The following is a 20473-nucleotide window of genomic DNA, read 5'->3' on the forward strand; positions in this document are numbered from 1 at the left end:
ATTATATCTACAATAACCTCCGAGGAAATATGGCAAACCCACAGATTTTTTCAGAAAGACTCATTCAGCCTCAAGTCTTTCAAGTGCTGAGCCCCAGTAAACTCTGTGCCAGAGATCCTATTTCGCTTTCACAGTAGACAAAGACAGATTCCCTGCCCAATGTTTTTTGTGACCTTATGTACCTTTCAAAGAAGCCATGCTTCAAGTTGAAGGGCCCAAAAGTGCTTTGTTCTTCTGCAACAGTTGCATTAACTATCAGGCTATAAATAAGGTAGGACAGAAAGACAAATAAGATGCTTTCTTCAGCCTGGCTGCTACCTTTACCTGGGGGTTAAGACTGCAGCAGTGTGCTTGCTGGTGCTGGGCACGTCTTCATGCACTTGGCCTTGCTACTGCTACGCTTGCCATCGTACTTAGCAGCCACTAAGCAGCCTTACAGCCACGCACGGACAACGGACACACCACAGGCCTTGAAATGACCTGCTGATGACCGAACAAGTTCGCGTGGGCAAATGTAACTGCCCCTGATGCTGCGTCCCATCCATCAGCTGCTGTAGTGGGGACTATGACCACACACCCCTGCAGGGACGCTGCCCCAGCCATACTGATGGATTCGTCTTTGGTGCTCTTGAAGGACATGTGGAAGGGCCACCACGGGTCGTGGGGCAGGCTGCTGCTCTCCGACTCAGAGCTGCAGGCACACTTGAATTATAAGTGTTTGCTAAGTACTAACCATAGTGTGTGTTTAAATAAAGGTAAACCTGAGAGAGGCAGCACAAAGCAAAGCATCTAGTCCATATTACATGCTGATAACAAACATGTGCTGGGAATAGAACAACCAGGTCGACCACAATCACCATCCTTGCAGCCAGCCCCGTGGGGCTGAGGTGCTTTGGGCAGGACACTGTTGGCTGTGCCCTCAGCAGCAGGACAGGGGGATGAGACCCTGCAGGACGTGGGGATGAGACCTTGCAGGGCTGAGGCTGGGGCAACCGGGAGCCTGATCTCGGCACTGGCAGCCTACGGAGAACATGGAGGAGCGGGATGAAGGCGGCGCTCCCCCCAGAGGCCGGGGAGGGCACGGCAGGCAGCCGGCCGCGGGACGCCGCCCATGGCGCCGCTACAAGAGGGCCGAGATGGCGGACGTGAGGGCTACGTGCCCGCGGCCATGGCGGAGGGGCCGAGCGCGGCGGGGAGGAGAAGGAAGATGAGGCTGAGGAGGGTGCTGGAGCTGAAGGAGCGCCTGGGCCGCGCGGAGCAGCCCGCGGAGGTAGCGGGGGGCCGGCGGGGGTCCCCCCGGGTGGCCTCGGGGCTTCGTCCCCGGGTTGGGGAGCATGGGGGGGACGATGTGCCTCAGGTCCCTTTGGCACCCTGAGGTCGGTGTGTGGCCGGGCTCTGGCTGCATGGCGTCATATATAGGGGGCCCAGTGTAGGATGAGGTGACAAGGATCTGTGTCTTGAAGCTAGATATAACACTATGTATCAAACCACCTGATGGGTGGTGCTGGTGGTTACATGTCTTGTCCTGGCCAGAAGCTCAAAGCTGAGGTGCTGAGCTCCATAAGAGCTTTTTGTAGCAAAATAGGTGTTTCTGCTGTGCTGTGGTCGTGCACAGAGGGCACCGCATCCTGCACTACGATTCCTGGTACGCGAAGAGCAAAGCTGCGCTTATCTGAAATAAATTAAGTGACCTGTAGGAGAGCAGGGCTCTCCTCGGGAGCTGCAAGAAGTAGATAAGGAGGGCTTGAAACAAGAAAATGTCCTCTGTGAAGTGGGGCAGAGCAGCCCAAGGAGGCAGAGCCTGACACTCGAAGGTACCAAGGTGCAGGGAAGGAGATGAGCGGGAGGGAAGGCACTTTGTTCCAGCAGAGGAGTAAGCCCCAAATTTGACTTACTGTTTGCTAATGAATCATGTCTGACCAAAGAAAGCGTATTCTAAAGGAGCTTTTTTCTTCTTTTTGAGGGGTTGAATTCTTCTTGAAAGTACAGAACATGCTTCACGTGATAGATTTCTGAAGTGTTATAACTTGATGCAAGTTAGTGGAAGTGTTTGCAAACAGAGGGCAGGCATATCATTTAACTTGCTTTGTACTTTGTAGTTAATAAAACTTAAAAGGGATTATTACTACATTCATACCTACTGTGTGTTTTTGAAGTGTGTGTTTATGCATGTGCAAGGAATACTGATTTTCTTAGCCAGTAAAGGTTTATCTTCCTCTGCTGGTGCTGTAGGCTTTATCTGTCCAAAATGCAAATATCAGAGTGCAGGTACCACTTGAGGTGCTACACCTTCCAATTCAGCAAAACTAAAACTTCTTGTGCTCTAGAAGTGATCAGATTTTACTCTTTAATATATCTTTTAATACTTATGTTTGGTGATGATATGCTATTATGAACAGGAGATTGAAGAGGAAAAGAAAAAAAATTATCTCTGGAATTATTTCTAAGTTCTCCCAAAGCATTAAACTTAAAAACACATTAGACTAAGGAGAAAAATATGACTATGCCTGGCAGGTTTGGCTCTGTTAAAGAAGGAGATGCCCCGTGTTTGTAGGATGACCAAAAGCAGGTGCTGCATAAAGTAGGTCTAATGGTGGTGCTGTAGCGCTTCCACTGTTCCTGGTAAAGCTGTGTCTAGTGAAATAGAAATAGTTTTGGGAAGGAGTGGAAGGGAAGGGAGAAACTGATAACTGTAAATTGGCAGTCATGAAATGCACTACTAATAAAAGATAAACCTACTAGTAGAAAACATGTAGTTACGTTTAAGGCAAAGAGAGGCTTTAAGGATGTGCTAAATCCTTATTACAGATACATATGTTGGTGTTGTCAAGTATTTCTGCTTCATAGTTGAGAATAATCTCTGTCTAATCATGTCACATTTTTAATAACTACTGGATACTTTGATAGGCACCAGGGAAGACGCAGAGCATCAATTGTTTATATCAACAGCTTCTTAATATGCGAGGTTTAATAGCTACCTGGTGAGTTTTCAGGCAACTGACTAAAAATGAACAGAACTGATGATTTAGAGGTTGAATGATCCTCAAGATACTAGGGAAGTTCAGCAGCTCTGAAAAAAAATTACCGTGCTTCTGTTTATACAGGTAGACAAAATGAGCCCTGTCCCTAAAGTCCATGAAGCAATGCAATGAGCAGCTGCAAAATCTTGCATGTAAGATGTGACTGGTGTAGAAATAAAGGATGGTACCAGGAGCCAATGCACTCAACGAGACTTCATGTAGATATATACTGCTAAATTTATCTTGAATTCATCTTAAATTATATTCAGCTGACACTAGCTGTCATAAATATACATAAGTCTCTTAAGGAATTTCACTTGCTGCTGTATGATGCTGATTACAGTAGCAGTGTTACAGGCCTGATGTAACATCCACAAGATGGATTGAAATTACACTCAGCAAAAATAAGTGACAGTCCTTATCAGAAAGCAATGCTGTTTATTTTTTGGGAGTGTGGGAATAGGAGGGGGAGCAATTATCCATCTCATCTTGACATGGCATTACTCAAATCTTTCTTAATTTAGAAGACAGCAAGCAGTGTGGGGAGATGTTACAAATACCAAAGTAATTTGTGTCAAATGAAGAGGACTCTTCTAGAAGGCAGCCTTGGTCATGTGCTAGGCTACATTCATTTGAGCGGCGTGCGTTTTAGCATGGCTCAGTGGAAAGTCACAGCTAGGAGCCATGAATATAGGTCACTCAGGATAGGAGACTGTATTTTGGAAAGCATTGACTCAGAAAATGATTTGGAGCTCTGGTGTATTACTAGTTGAGCATGAAATTGCAGTACGAGGCAGTGGCTTATGGAATAACTGCTATCTTCGGGTAGCTTAGCAGGGTGGTGTTATTACAGCTATGTAGTATGAGAGGGGCAATTACAGGAATATTATGTCCTGTTTTGGGGGCTGTTCTTAAAAACAAGGCTGCCGAGCTGGAAAGATTTTAGGACAGCAGCACAACGGCTAGAGCTCTGGTCAGCATAACTTACTGAAGCTCAAGAACTTGGTCTGGTTGGCCCTAAAAAAAAAGACCAAGAGGTGACCAATATGCAAAAAAAGACCAATGTGCATGATTAGTGTTTATATTTGTGGGTTGTATAAAATATTTGAGAGAGGACTCCCGTTAATTAGCAGGAAGAGATGATGAGATTCAGTGGCTGAAAACAAAATCAGACTTTTTAAAGGAAACTTTTTTTTTTTAAATTGAGGGCAACCGAACGTAGGAGTGACTTGCTTGGGATTGTGTTAAGACTTTTCTAAAGCGCTGTCTTCAGAGACCTGATACTATTTCAGACAAGGTGGCTAGCTCAGCAAGGAAGCTGGTGAGGGGTCTGGAGAACAAGTCTTACGAGGAGCGGCTGAGGGAGCTGGGGTTGTTCAGCCTGGAGAAGAGGAGGCTCAGGGGAGACCTCATCGCTCTCTATAGGTACCTTAAAGGAGGCTGTAGCGAGGTGGGGGTTGGTCTATTCTCCCACGTGCCTGGTGACAGGCTCAAGTTGTGCCAGGGAAGGTTTAGGTTGGATATTAGGAAGAACTTCTTTACCGAAAGGGTTGTTAGGCATTGGAATGGGCTGCCCAGGGAAGTGGTTGAGTCACCGTCCCTGGAGGTCTTTAAAAGACGTTTAGATGTAGAGCTTAGTGATATGGTTTAGTGGAGTACTTAGTGTTAGGTCAGAGGTTGGACTGGGTGATCTTGGAGGTCTCTTCCAATCTAGACGATTCTGAGTTAGGGACCTGGTGGGGTTTCACCACCCGGCTGGGTTGCTGGGTCCCATCCTGCCTGAGCGAGGGCCCAGCTACAAGAGGCGAGGTGACCTCGAGGCTGGAGCAGCGCTGGTGCAGTGGGAAGACACAGACCTGGCGCAGCTGGGCCTCTTCATATCATCCCTCTGCTTTCAGCTTTCACTCTGGAGAGCTGCTTGCTCACATGCTTCTTGCTGTTATTCATTGCCTGGGCCCTCTGCTTCCCAAATGCCTGTCTGCTTTCCCTCCTCCCCTTCATCTTATCTTGCTCCTGCTCCTGTTGGCCCCCGTACTTGTGTCTCAGGCTGGTATGTGTGTGCTCGTCCGTGAGGCTCTGGTTGTGCTGCACACACAGGCACACGGGGCTCTCTCTCCTTTGGCAGCCCCTCTCAGGCATGGCTGCTGGTCTCACTGCAAGCTGAGCTGTTCCCAGCTTTTGGGAGATGGGGATCACTTCTCTTAACGGGATTGTTAGTGGTTGATCAATGCTTTCTGCTTTCTACCTAATGAAACCCTTATGTTTGTCTTAATTCGCCAAATGGGATACACATTTCAGGAAAGCAGAATGAACAGCGTGGGCTTTGGCTTAAAAATTAAGAGTTTTGTCTTACATTAAAATGTGTTGACTGCTCTCAGACATGCTTGTCATCCAGGTATTTTTGTAATTTACCCTGCTGTTTTGAAGCTGCATTAATAGTAATTGCTTGCTTCCTGAACCCATTTTAAAGATTCTTCTGTAATGAACTCAGCTTCATGAACTAACTTGGTCCACAACCCATCAAGAGGAAATACTCAAAATCCTCATTGTCTCTGTAGCTTGATGAAAGCATCTTTTAGCATTCTTACATGCAGGATTGTGTCTGGGCTGTGGGATTTATTCCCAGTTGGTTTGCACTGCTTGAGTAGCCAGTCATCCTACACAGCGAAGTCCATCCACTTAGCAATGGGCTGCCTCCTTCTGATTGCAAAATGAGTTAAATGCCTGGGAATATCATTTTAGAAAGAAAATTAACTAAATTGACACTGATACCTTAGTTTCTAATGCTTGTCATTAACATTGTGGGTATATTATTTATACTTTTTTTTCCACTTAACTTTGTAAGCATCTTTGCAGTGTATTTTCTTCCTGATGGGGTTTATTTAAGAAAAGTCTTCATCTTGTAAAATGTGTAGTCTATGCCTGTGAAGTGTCTGGGAAAAGTTAAATATTAAGCTTGTGTTGTCCTCAGGAGGGAGAGTCACTTCCTAGAGCTGCAAAATTGGTTTTAACTTAATTGTGCATATGTTTAACACAATTTGCTGGGTCAAGGAATATCTTTATTTTAAATAGGAGATGAGCAGAACTTCACGTGGCTTTTGTGTTGGTTCTGGAGCTGGCTGTGCAGTATTTCTCCTGCACCTCTGGGTGTCTCAGTGCCACTACTGCGGGGCTGATGCCTTGCAGGAGAACCACATGCCAGGCGTATGGATGGAGCCCAGTGAAATTCACAGGGATTCCACTTCTAATGTATTACAGGGACAGTGAAAATTAGAACTGTTATAGAGAGAAGTGACTATTATTAAAGCAATTATTAAAGTTTAAAAAGTTTCAGGGTTGTTGTCTTGCATCCCAGGAGGTTCCTGCCATTGCATTTAGAAGTGGTAATGGTCTGAAAAAACTTGATAAGTATTCCAGGCTTTGTTAGAGCCCTGTGAAGTGCTGTTACTTTAGTTACACATTAATTCTGTCAGCTAGATAACATAACTCTGTAGAAATCCGTCAAAAATGATGCAAACTGTGTGTAGTCAACTGCAAGACTCAGGTGTGCTGCACACCCATTGCCAAATAAGTTCATACTATTTATAAATGAAACTTTTGTATTATTAAAAAACCTCTCAGAGTAAGATAAGCAGTTTCATATTTGAAAAATACTCTTCTGCTTCTACAAAACTCAACATTTTAATCAAAGGTTTATATACTTTGCCAGCGTGAAACAAAGCAGCTGTTCTAGCTTGATTTGGTCTTGTTAATGTACAAATAGCAGTGAAGGCTTCAAAACCTGATAGTCTTTGCAAGCTGAACTCCCACAGGCTCTTTTTTTTTTTTTCTTAATTCTTGGCCTTGAGTGGTGCTGCTGGCTGGGAGACCTTGTGGGAAACTTGCTTTTTTTTTTTTTCAGGGTGCTGCTTCTGCTTAGTGCAGCCTTTGAATCGGTTCGGTGCTGATCGGTCACTGGTACACCAGGAGTGGGGGCATATGTGTAGCCTGAGCTGCTGCATTATTGATCTTTAATGTAATCTGTGTAGCAGTAAAGTCAAACCTGTTGGGATTTCTGGTGTTACTGCTGCTGGGGGTATCACAGAGCTGCACTGGTTCGCAGAACAAATTTCAAGCATAGCCCTTGTGTACAGTAAAGGAGTGCTTATGTTTTCCTGGAGTTACTGGATATTCCTTCTGTCAAGGTTTTTTTTTTTTTTTGGATAAGCATGGGAATGAGGATGAGAAAAGCAGGATGATACTTATGAATATGTTATCTTAAAAAAAAAAAAAAAAACCAAAATCTAATGTTTCCTTCCAGATTCTAAAAGCACTTGAGGTACTACAGGATTTGGATATATCGCTGGATATTCTAGTGGTAAGTGACCAGTAATACATTACACAATCATTCACTAAAAAAGAGTTTATGGGGTCTGCAATCCCAGAAGCAGTGGGCATTGTTTCATTTGGGAATTCTGGCTCTTAGCATGGTTCATTTAAAGCTCTGTATAAGAAGCCATGGAGCCTTCTCCAAAAACCAGCTGGAAGCTGGGCTTAAAACCTAACAAATTCAGCGTTGTGACAAGTGTTAGTGGTGAGCAGGGATCTGAACATATAGGGAATACTCTTACTCAAGGCTGGTTTCTTCTTACTAAATCTGCTTTCAAATCAGTGCTTAAGATACCCCAAATATGGGTGATCTGTTCTTCAGGCCAGTTGTCGAAATCTTCTGTCTCTTATTAGCTGGTCAAGGTGAGTTTCTTGCATCTAAAGAGCAGCCATCCCAAGTCATGGAGTAAGAATACCTGTGATTTGTATCCTTAGCCAAGGTGCATCCTGTCATGTTTTATATCGGAAATTCTCAGTGTTTGGGAAGCTTCTGGTTACTATGGTCAATGTATCTATGTTTTGGGAAGAAGAATTTTTTTTTGAGATGGTTCTTTGCAGAGCAAGAGAAAAATACGGTAATTGGAATATTTGGCCAGCTTATTTGGGCAAAGGCACTTGCCTGCCTAAAAACAGATGGGCCTCTACTATAATCCACCAATATTTTTAATGAGAAATGAAGTAATCTCATCTGAACTGTTAAAAATGACAAAGGGCTTCTTCAGATAATTAATGTTCTCAGCATACTTTCATGTTACAATGTGGCAGACTATGATGGAAGTCTTCAAGTGAGACAGAGGGAAGAGATGTCTTAAAATTGAGGATTCTACATATTTTAAAACATTTTTAGGAACATAAATTTCTCACATGGATAGCTTTAGGAAATCCTCCCACCAGTTTTCTCACATGTATTTGCAGTACACTGAACCTCCAAACCAGTGCTTCTGAATGATACAGAAACTGAATCTCTTTTAAAGCAAAATTATTTTTCTGAGACTTTAAGGAATTCCCTTCTAACGCCTGAGCTGAGCCCGGAGGAGTAGTACTTGTATAGCTCTTACTCAGACTTCACAGGAGTATAATTTCACTGGCTAGCGAGAGCATTAATAGGTTGCTGTTGGCTTTGCAAATTCCAGGGTTTGCACACAGAAGTGTGTCTTAAAAATGGGGGTTTGTGAGCTGGAGATACTAATAACAGGATTAAAAAATTCACCTGTGATACTTATATATGCACAAAGTCTGCAGGGTAGTTCTGCTTAGACAATCTAGAAATCATTAGAGCAAGATTTGAAGACAATGATAATGTGAAAATAATTGTATGGTGAGTGAACAGAACAGCTAACATGGCATCTTAAACATCAGGGGATTCTTCCTGTGGCTGAGACTTGAGTTTAGTCACATGAACTGTGCTCATCTGGCACCTCTGCCCCATGGTGCTTCGTGTTGAGGCTTTTAGATTACAATACACTGATCATTTGTGCTCTTTAACACACTAACCTGTACCGGTGTAAGCCTAAAGGAAACAAATTGATTAATTTAATTCGCTTTAGCAGTATGCGTTTTGTGAGCGTAAGCACTCAAGCCAAGTGAGCTTTCTGAAATACATGCATTTAATGGAGAAAGGTAGCTTCTTTTATGAATTAAGGCTGCACTTTGTTCCCAGTATTTTGTTATAAATATATGCTTTTCTTTCAGTTCTGTTTGTAGGGTGAGAAGTGTTTACTTCTTTAGCTGCTGTAAGACTGCTCAGACTGCTATGCTAATGCTGCTTGTAGCAGTTTTAGAGAAGGTTCTACTTGGGATGTTAGCTGTGATTTATTCCACCCATCTTTCTTGCACTGTCTTCAACAGGAAACTGGCATAGGCAAAACAGTGAACAGCTTTAGGAAACATGCCACTGCTGGGAATGTAGCTAAATCCCTGGTGAAGCGATGGAAAAAACTTATTCCTCCAGAAAATAAAAGGTAGGTATGGGCTTTTTTTCTAAAGGATTAATTGTGCTGTTGCTTAATTTAATAAAATACTACTTGGATATATTAGAATAATATTTGGAATGACAAATATGCATTATGAAATATACATGAACGGTAGGAATGAGTCTCTTATCAATTACTAGAAGACAGATCAAAGCAACCAGTGTTGGTTTAGCCAGCCAGCACTCAAACTTCACCTGCTTTTTGACCAGCACAAGTTCTTAGGTGCCAACTGGCGTGAGCAGCACTAAGCCAGCGATGGGCAGTGCTCTCCACTCCTCTAGAAAAGTAGGAAGTTTGCTTTTTCTTCTCAGCAATGAGGCTGTTGTTAAATGAAGCATCTCTCTAGTGATTTGGTTGTATACAGGACTTCCCTACTGTATTTCTGCAGATTGAGAAGGGTTTTGTGTGTCAGGGCAGTCACACTCGAAGAGATGTGATTCCTTCTCAGGAGTCCGCCTCCACTGCCATCAGCAGGCTGACTGTGCTGTAGGTGTTTTGCAGTCCTCTGGCAATGGGAGAAGTTGATCTGAGAAAGCTGAAGCTTCAGGTTGACTAAGCAGTGCATTTTAAATTTGAAGTTGTTGAAACAACAGGAAAGTGGCATACCAGAGCACATGGGTAATAACAAAGTATCCAGGCTGATGTTTTGTACTCTTACCACCTACAGAACATGTTTTAAATTCTGCCTCCTAGTTATTTCAGGTACTATCTCTGTATTATATAGCATGCAGGGAAACTTGTGTAAAAGCAGTGGTATCAAAAGCATTTTGAACAAATAGTACTATGTCAAACATATTTTCTTACTGATGCTTATGTCCTTACTCTCCCCTTGCTTTGCTCTCAGTTTCTTGTTGCAGTAGTTAGTGGCGCTGGACCCAATGGTGACTTCCCTCAGATTTCTGTGCTGATGTGGAAGCAAAATAAGAGCACAACAGAGTGCGGTTCTGGGTTGTGTAAGAATTATGCCACGTGGTGTGATTTAAAGTTTTTGGTTTCACTAGTGTAAATAAAAAGATTAATTCTTCAAGAATTTAGCATCAGATGTAGCGTGGGATGTATTTTTTCCTTTGTGTTGCAGTGATCACAGAGGAAGAAAAAATACTGAAAAAGAAAAAGATGAGACAAAATCTTCTGTTTCCAAAGGAACTAAGCCTTCAGATAAGTCCAAAGCATCTGTATTGGCCTCCAAAAGCTCCAATAGCTCTCCCCTTTCTAAAAAGTTGAATAAGCAGCATACTTGTATTGAAAAAAAGCACCGAAATACAGGTTCTGAGTCTCAAAAAGGATGTGATAGTAAAGAATGTAGCAGCAGTGGTTCTAAACATGGTTCCCAGGGTACTGATCCTCAAGCTAAAGAAAGGGACTTGAAAGAGAGAGCCTCCAAGGGCAGCAAGGAAGGCTCAGAAAAGAGGCGTTCCTGTGTAGCCAGTAAGGATGTATCCCCCACGAAGGAAAGGCCTAGTAAGGATGCTCCCAAACAGGGAGATCCTAAGCACGTGAAGAAACCAAAACAAAAGCTCGTCACGGGAAGCAAAGCTAAATTACCTAGCGATGAGGAATTTGAGCCCCCTACTATGTCTTTTGAATCTTATCTTAATTATGATCAGGTTACAAAAAAAAGAAAGAGGAGAGCTTGCTCTACAGGTGAATGTCCAAAGAAGCGCAGCGAACAGAAGAGTAGCTCAATACCGCAAAAGACTTCAAAACTTTGTCACGCGGATGAGGGAGAAGAGAAGATCCAAAACTGTGAGGGTGATCAGTCAGAAACTCCCAGTAAAAAGGTAAACCCCTGCATGCTTGGAATAATAGCAAATAAACTGCAGGCAAAGGAGTGTTCTGGTCTATTACTTCCAGCAGAATTAATCTGTGATTAATTTAAGCAACAAATGTGTGGCTTTGACATAGGCCACGTGGCAACGGCAAATAATTATAATTGGGACAAAAAAGATTTACAGCATACTGACAGTTTACAATCAGTTTCTTATGGTTTTTATGGTAAGTGCCTATGTAGCAGTGGTCTTTAATTGGTATCAGCTAATCGACTTTTTACCCCTAACTTCATTCTTGACCAGCTTGTTTTTTGACTTTAGCAGATGTTGGCATAGCACAGCTGTTTTGTTGGAAGCTGTGGTTCTGTATTAGTTACGGTCTGTAGTGGAAATGAACAGACTCTTCTTTCAATGCGTTAAAGTAAACCACATTATTACATGTAAGAGGAGCTTATATGAATTCTTAAAGTGAAATATCGTAGTCCCTTGAAGTGGCAGAAAGCTTAAGTAGCTCCTTTGAGCTGAGGTAGATGTAAACATGCTTACTAATTAGACTTTTTAAATGAAGCCCTTTGTACGCAGGGAATTAGAGGTCTCTTCAAGTCTATTATCTTTGCTGTGATGTGAAAGCTCCAGGCTTTATTTATTGTGCAAGATCTGCGATAGGAATGTCTTCTATCCCAAATAGAGGGATATTAACAGGGAGGCTTCTACATGATAGCAGCATCTAGGAACTGGGGAATTGAGGGAAATCTTGGTAAAATTGAGAGGAAAATGTTGGCTGTTGAAGTTGCAAAAAGTTCTTACAGATACTGAAATGAAGTTTAGGGAGATGCAAGCTTTATGTTGTAAGTGCCTGGCTTACGACTGGAAGACACCCAAGACTTAATTTAGATACTGTATGCAATGCTGAGCGTTTGCAGGAACACTTTCCAGACTCCTGAATCTTTAAGTCACTTTTTAAGGCGATATCTGGAAGACTGTATTGCTTATCCAGCACGATGCAGGAGACGAGGTAGAACCAGGTATAAAGCTGTTTCTTGTCTTTCAGGATGGCATTTAGCTTGCCTTTAAACATTTAACTCTGCTTTTTGTCATCCTGCAGTTTTGTCTCATTTGCTGCATGCCTCTAACCTCAGCAGCGATTTATCTGAAAGCCTGTTAGCTGAACACATCTGCTCCTTTCTTTAATCCCTTATTATGTACTGATTGCAGATACCCCACTAAGTTCCTTTTGTGATGTAGTATCGGTAAGCGGAAGATGAAAGACTATGCTGAAATACAGGAGCAAATCTTAGTGCAGAAAAGCAGTAGTTTTGGTTATCCTAGGTAATTTTGGGGCTTGCTTAATTTATTTTGTAGTTTATTTTAAGTCTTAGTAAATCTGAATTTGTAACAATGAAGCAATGTTTCCTTGACTGTGTGCAGACCAAGGTGGCGTCCCTCCAAGATCTTCTTAATACTCCACTGCCTAAATTTCTGCCAAGCATTTTAATCTCATCTCCCCCATATGCTGCTGACTTTAAGGGTAAGTAGTATGTGAGGCTGATAAATGTGAAGCAGTGCATGTTTTTACAGCTCTATCTAGGGTAGTCTTCATCCTATTTCCTAATAAACTATAGTAACTCATCTGTCTGTGGCAAAGAAATGTCTTCACTTGCTCCTCTGTAGAAATCGTTTTGAATCTGAGGAGAGATATAAAGGCTACCGTCTTACAGCTTGCAAATAAAGAAATGCTGTAGAAGGTTTCCACAGATGTAGAGGAGGTGTAGATCCTGTAGTCATTCTCCAGGCTCCATTTGTCTTTATTCCTGTCTATGCCTTATGCAACTGTGGTAGAAATTGTCACCAGCTGTAGCTTCAGCCTAGAAACCTGCTAGTATTCTTATTCATAGGTGGCACAAAGTGCCAGTGGTTTTCCCTTGCAGCTCCTGTGAGGTTTCAGTAGTTTCACGTCTCTGTGGGCTAGAGACATCATTGCTATTGCAGCTTCTCTAGGATAACCCTGTAGCATCAGTAGCATGTGGTGGACTGGTAACTGAGAGTATCTAGATGTCAATGAGTATCCCTGTTGCAAGGGGAAGGCTAAGGGCCCAGCCTAGATGTGAATCTGACTTGTGTAGACCTGGGCTAAGTAATGTAAGGCTGGTTTGGGTTCATGCAGATAAAATTACATTTGCAATGTAGTTCCTGTATTTCTGTTAGGTGTATGAGGGGACCTCTGTAACAGAGTACCTGTAAGGTATCAAACTCTAGCATAATAACATTATATAACATTATATTTCAAGAAGCAAGAATATATTTGTCCTGCCAGGCATGTTTCTCTGAATGTTTAAAGCCCTGTAAAATGTCAGGAGCCAAAGAAACCCCACCTGATGTTTTGTTTGATTTCCTTAGCGCCTGTTGTGGAAGCACCCCAGCAAGTCAGCGAACCAGTTCAATTCACGGGACGGAGACTGAACTCTAAAATGCAGGTTTACTCCGGGTCTAAACCAGTCTGTCTTCCAAAGATGCTTACACTGTATGAGCAGTGCATCCGAGTGCTTCAGAATAATATTGATTGTGAGTACTTTAAGGGATTTGTAGCAGGCTGTACTGAAAGACTATTTGATTTCTTTTTTTCCTCCATGCTGGCCTACTAGAAGATACTGTTCCTCCCTACAGACAGTGACTCGGAGCTGGTCAAAAGGCGTTTATAAAACTGAACTTATGATCACGCTGAAATGCAGTTTTGTTTGGAGGCCTGCCTCTTTTAAAGCTCCAATTCTCAGTTAAAATATAATGTCCTATGAAGTATAAGCCAAAAAGCCTTTTTTTTTGCCCCTCCAAAGTGTTTGTTCACGTAAACTGGAATGAGTGATCAAGAAACTGTTTATTCCCTTGTGTAGGCAGAGAGGAGACTGATACAGATCAGTAAAGATGGGGCAATAGCTATTCCAGGATGCTTTCTCCATCCTCAGATAAAAACTACCATTCAGTTATGAACTGCTGATTTATAGCTTCATACCCTGACTTCAAAACCTGTGTTCTGTTGGTATTTGCTGAAGTTAATTTGTATTTTTATTTTTTAAACTGTTGGTAAGTGGTGTTACACACCAAGTGAAACAAATGAGCTACTAAAAGTACTGTCCTCTCTTGTAGCACTACATGAAGTAGGAGGTGTGCCCTTTGAAATTCTTGAGCCTGTGCTAACACGCTGCACACCAGAGCAGTTGTTTCGAATAGAGGAATGTAATCCGGTAAACTCTGCCTTGCTAAATTCAGGGAACCACGGAGGACTTTAGGCATCTGTTTCTGCTTTCCTTGCACCCCTCTTGATAAAGATTCTCTGTGTGTTACGCTGTTTTTGTTTCTTGTATACCTATTTCTTTGAGTTCAGCTGTCATCAAGCCTCCCTCTCTTCACTGTCAGGATGTAAAGCATTTGGGAGAATTATTACTGATGACTAAGTGAAAGCCACTGTGGGTGGAAGTGTTGCTATTTTTGAAAACAAGAGAAAACAACAACAAAGAATATTTGCTAGACACAGTAAGAACAAATGTTTTCAGGCTTAAAAACTGTTAAGGCTGCCAAGCATACATGAAATTTCACTCCAGATATTTCCCAATTTGCATCTGGTAGATTTCTTATCTGTAGTGTTAAGACTTCAGCTCCATGGTGCATTTGGACATTGATGTTCTGAATGCGTGGCACTCCTTAGTGCAAGCTGGCCACTTCTCTGCATGCCTGAAGTTGAGAGCTGGCGTGGCCTGAGCCTGTGCTGAAAACACAAATCTAGCCTGTAAGCATGGCTCATGGACTCAAATATAGAGCTCTGCTCTCTGAAGCTACGTGATTTCTAGACTGACGCTGACATCTCTGTGTGGCACAGTCACGCCTCATGGTGGGGGTACCAGTGAGGGCACCAGGTGGGATTTGTTCTGCACCTTCCTCCACTGGGTGATTGGGCTTTGTCGACAGGCTCAGCCAAGCAAGTAGTCTTGGAAATGTTACTCTTAAATTCTTGATCTTAAAATACCTTGTGTTCAAACTAAGACATTTACAGAAGTGTCTGACCACTTGTGGAAGAAACACTGCCAGAGGGATTTTAAAAATGAGAGCCTCCTGGAATATGAATCTTGGCGTGAAATGTACTTGAGACTCTTCAATGAGAGGGAAGAGAAACTGAAGACGCTTACAAAAAACATTCTTTCAGCTCAGTCTGAGAAACCAAAAGGTAAAAAATATGTGGGTAACCTTCTGGTTTTCAAAACCCAGTCTCTTCTGTTCTTCTTGACGCTTACTGTGTAGTGATTAGTGGCTTGTTTGCACTGATCACTGATGCTGTGTCTGAGGGAGAAGGCATCAGGTAAGGATGCTGTTCCTTTTAATTTACAGGTTGCACACAAAGTGAACATATACATTAATACAGTACGTTAATGCATAATGCTTGCAGCATGCTGTACACGAATCTTACCTTACTGGTTAGGTTGAGGATTCTAGGCAATCATACAGAGTGCAATTTTAATAACAAATACCAAAAAATACAGATACAATTACAAATATCAAAGTTAATGTGAAGAAATACTGTATGCGACTTGCTGTGGTTCAGTTACTACTTTGGTACCGTATTATTTTTTTCTGAATGATTTTTTTGGTATTTAAACCTAGAAATTGCCACACAAACGTTCTCAACTGACTTTCAAACATAAGTAAGGAAAAATCACATCCTCTGCTCCTTGCTTCTGTATTAGGTCGGCAAGTGAAAATGGCTTACATGACTAGTGCAGCAAAACCACCCAGGAATATTCGCCGAAAACAAGAAATCCATGGGACAGCAGGACCTGTCACCCAGCTTCATCCCACGGAGAAGTGCAAGTAAGTGTTCTGTACTGTGCGTTTAATGAGATTAAACATCTCTGTCAGTGCTAAAATTTGTTGGCAAAATATCTTGCTCTTATAAATAGCTCTTGGTTTACTTTTTTAAGCAGCTAGAAGCTAAGTTGCCTTTTAAGTCTTGTATGCTCCTCTGCTGTGTGTGCACTGTCACCACGTGTTTCTCCAAGTGCCAGGGATGAATTCATCTTCCCTGCTAGTGAGTGAGCAGCCTCTGTTGTTTTCTTCCAGATTACATTAATGCTGCTTGACATCCGAGGGAGATCCCAGTGTTGATGTTTGGTGTTTATAAACCTGCCTAGTAGTTTCACGTGTTCTCCTGTTTTCATAAAATCCCCAGTGAGCTGTCCAGAGTGATATAGCTGACCAGAGTGAATCTCAGCAACTGTTAATACGCTGGATTGTGGGCTTCCACTTTGGCAGCCTGAAGGAGTGTCTGGAACAGCCAGTCAGTGGCAGTAGCCAACACTAATCACTGGAGGAACAGAAAATTGGGATTCCTCAAATGTTTTCTTTGTACAGCACAAAACCAAGGTCTCCTCCTGACAACTTCATTCAGGGTAGTTCAGCAGCCATGGGAACCAAAGCAGAGATGTGGGATTTGTCCTGCCATTCCTGCTGGCCTGATGAACTCCTCTTAGACTCAGGAGAATAGCTGCAACAGGAAGAAAAAACAGCTGTAGCACCAACTTCCACCCCCTTTTCTCTTCTCAACTATGTGGAGAGACTCTTTTTGTGTTTATATATCTGTTCTTGTCCAAAAGAAAATCAGCAGTTTGATTTAAAAGCACCCCATGGGTTGGTAAGTCCGTGTATCAGCAGTTGGACTGTAAAAGCAGTGGAGACTATTCACACTGCCTGGATGTGGGCATCTTGTGCAGCAGTCACTTACTTCACTGTGAGGAGCATTGTGCCTTCCCTTCTCCCCATAGCTTTGAGTGTTCCCTTGTTGGCATAACTGTTCTGCAGCTACCTCTGTCAAAAATGATCCTTTTGAGGGGGGGAAAACTGTTCTAATTGATCTGGATTACTCTTGAATTAGCAGATATGCAGACTGGCAAATATGTAAGTGGAAAGTGACAGGTAACTGGGGAGTATAAAACTTAAGCTGTTGCAAAGATGATGCAAGACTGACTGACAGTAACCGAAAATGTCAGCAGTCGTAAGTAGTTTCTGTCCTCGTGCTGCAGCGTCTGCAGTTGTGCTGAGTAATTCTTCACGTGCCTAAGACTGAGCTGACCTGGGCTTATGGGAGAGGGGAGAAAACACACAAACAAAAACCTGGGGAAGTGTGTCTATAAACATACTTTTATATATAATATATAAATGTTTTTATATATATGTGTGTGTGTGTGTGTATATATATATATATATATATATATATACACACAAAGTCTGCTGGTATCAGGAACTTGATTTACAGTTCAGCAGCCTACTGTATTGCTCAAGACCGTGGTGGTATGAGGCAGGAATGACAGCCCACATGTAGGAAATCCTTAAAAACAGCTTTTATGCTGCAGATGATCTTTTTACAGCTGCACATTTAGGTGATTAAATTAGGAAACTTCTTTCCAGACTGTTGCTGTTATTGGTGAAAAGATGGTCCAACACCAACGCAGTAGCTTAAGGCACTTCAAGTTAGGCTTCTGCTGTTGGTTACCCTGTGGGAGGTTGTATCTGTTGTGACAGACTAGCCTTCCAGTTTAGGTGCTTCAGTACAGTAGTGTAAGTGTCCTTTCTGTCCCAGTAACTGCCTGATGTACTCAAAGCCCTGCATATTTTTTTTTCACACATGCTAAATTAGGACAAACTGCTGTTGTGTGAAAGGAGCTGCAAGGAGGGTCACTGGTTTGCCTTCTCGAGAAACAAGACTTTGTTTAGACATGATGAGTTAACTTCTTTGTTTCTTTGAACATATCCTCTGAAAACCTGTCAGTTTTACTATGTACAGCTGAAATTTTCACTTGTGAAGCTGGTCTTGCAGGAGCTAAAAAGGTCCTGTGGCACATGTACAGATCCCTAGCAGGCTGTTTACAGTTTGGCATGCAGTGGTTTATGTTAACTGGCAGCAGGCCTCGGTGACTGGCTCCAAGGCGTACGAGGCTGCCCAGATTGCTGGGCAGTTAAATGCTGTGTTGGCTTAACTGTTTTACACAGAGCTGATGCCTACTGCAACCATCCCAGTCCTTGTCCTGTTGCCCTAAATATTAGGTTGGAAACACCAAGCTAGTTATTGTGCCTTTTCCTAGGCATTTCTAACTTAAAGGAGGAAAAAAAAAAACCTGAAAACTTGAGTGTGAATTTTTCCTAGTTTTCAGGCAGAGAGACAATTAGTAGTTCAGCTGTATTCAAAACCAAACAAAAAAAAAATCACAGAGCAAACTAGAACACAGGCCAACAGCCTATTATGAGTCATAATAGCTCCATCTGTCGTAAATTCAGATCATTTTCTTTTAAAGACAAATAAGAGGTATCATCTAATGAATGGAAAAATTGTGCAAGAATGGAAATGGACTAGATGACCTCAAGAGGCCCTTTCTAACCTGAATTATCCTATGATATTAAATGTATCACAGTACTGATGAGGAGACAGACTTGTTAAAATGCTGTGACCTTTTTTTTATCAAAATGAGATGGAGCAAATAGTAGGTTTTTATTTTATTTTTTGAAAAAGTTAATTTTCTTTATTTCATGGTTTTAAAAGAACACGGATTCCAGAAAGCAGAGACAGAAACAGTAATTCATCAAATCCGAATGCTCCTAGCAACAGTGGAAGCTCTAGCTCAAGTGGAACAACTCAAGATGGAAAGAAGTCTATCAAAAGTAAGTGGAATTTCCTGAAATTATCAGAATAATTGCTTTAACTTGCTGGTTATCAGTGTATGCTTAACGTTACGCTACTATCACTTTGTCATTCACATTATGCTGTTAATCCTAACTGATCTTTCTTTTCTTTTTTTGTTGCTGTTAAAGAAATTGCGCCAATCATGAGGAAAACTTTGAAAGCACTGAAGAGTAGAGCAGGACGACGATGAAACGAGGATGCATATTGGAAGCTTACGTGAATATTTGTATATCGTGCTACAGCTAATGGAAATAACATTAATGTAAACCTTCCCCGAATTACTGTAGTTAAAATAGTTATCAAGTGTTGCAGGAGCAAATGACTTTCAATAAAAATGAAACCCTGGACTCCCTTTGTAGTGCTGCTTCCTTCCTCATGAATGAGGAAAACTGAATTGAAATAAGGTCAGTACCTGCTAGTGGCAAATCAGTTTGTATGGACTTCTATTGATGCTGTCTTTATCAGTTTGTTTCGACATTTGAGTAAGCTTTTGATGAAAGCACTTAACCAACCTTGGCAAAATACATCCATGGCTTATGTTTTAGGAGGAGCCACAAGGTATATTTAGATACAATTGCAAAGAGGTTTTGGTGTCTCCAGCACAAGAGTGTTTTGGAAACTTGGTATAATTGTTGCTGTAAAGGTTTCCATAGGGAGACTTCTGTATGTTTCTTTCTGTTAACACCTGGTTTGGTTGGGTTTTAGTTTTTCCTCTTCTGGATGAAGACAGCCTGTCGTATAAGACACTCCTGGAACTCTGCTTCTGACCTGCTAGAAGAAGCCGCTCAGGACAGCGAATGGTGGTTTTTTTCTAGTTTCTGAGAGACAATTAGTCTGTAAAGGAGAGGTGGGAGGAAACTGTTAAATTTGAATTGCTTTTTTAAAGCAGGATGTATAAGGATGTATAAACTTCTGGGGTAGATAGGGCAGGCCATGACAGTGAGTTAATGAGAAGCCACGTGTCATTCAGGGACTCTTTCTGGTTGGGATATTGTACAATAATGAAAAACAGACCTCTCAGTGTGAGACCCACTAAAGGCACTAAGAACTTGTGTGGGTAATAGTGTTTTTGGGGGAAAAAAGCAGAAGGGAGGGAAGCCATCACTGTCATCAGCTTGATGTTACGGTCACCTTGTAGGAATCTTACTGACTTCAGAATAATCCTTTTGAGTCTGGAGATCAGAGAAGGTTTGTGTTATGCTCCGATCTGCTACTCTGAGTATGCTGTGAAGAGGCCTAGCTCACAACCTTGAGGATGGGCCCCTTGCATTTGAAGTGAAAAGCTGTCAGGTGTTAAATAGCTGTCCTTTCAGGAGTTACAGGCTGCTGAGGTTTGGGGTTGGTCTATGAATGGGCTTGCTTTTAGGAATGAGATACTTTCTAGTTGCTTCATTTAAAATAGTTCACTTGCATGAATCGAAAGTTAGGCTTTGTCTTAATGGCATGGCTTTCACATGAAGGGATTCTTTCTATAGACAGCAAGTAGGTTTTGTTTCTAATCTCATACTTCTGTAGGGCTCTGCATGCTGAAACAAAGGGTAAGACTGTCGTGAAACCAGCAGCTGTCTCTTTTTCAGGAAACCTTATGTGTGAATTTCCTCAATATTCTTTTCTTGTTTTTTG

At 42.1% G+C, this 20473-nt stretch overlaps 1 protein-coding gene across 1 annotated transcript; it reads left to right on the forward strand.

Moving 5' to 3' along the window:
• The first annotated feature begins 1126 nt into the window (after window positions 1–1126).
• On the forward strand, window positions 1127–19081 carry LOC118246228 (elongin-A-like). The gene is made up of 11 exons (XM_035543122.2): window positions 1127–1270; window positions 7321–7377; window positions 9237–9349; window positions 10440–11142; window positions 12559–12658; window positions 13528–13692; window positions 14272–14369; window positions 15166–15346; window positions 15864–15987; window positions 18710–18828; window positions 18979–19081. Exons 1-11 carry the CDS (start codon window positions 1169–1171, stop codon window positions 19038–19040), a joined length of 1824 nt encoding a protein of 607 aa, XP_035399015.2. The 5' UTR covers window positions 1127–1168; the 3' UTR covers window positions 19041–19081.
• Window positions 19082–20473: the final 1392 nt, after the last annotated feature.

Source organism: Cygnus atratus, chromosome 3 (genome assembly GCF_013377495.2).
Source record: "Cygnus atratus isolate AKBS03 ecotype Queensland, Australia chromosome 3, CAtr_DNAZoo_HiC_assembly, whole genome shotgun sequence".
Taxonomy (NCBI): domain Eukaryota; kingdom Metazoa; phylum Chordata; class Aves; order Anseriformes; family Anatidae; genus Cygnus; species Cygnus atratus.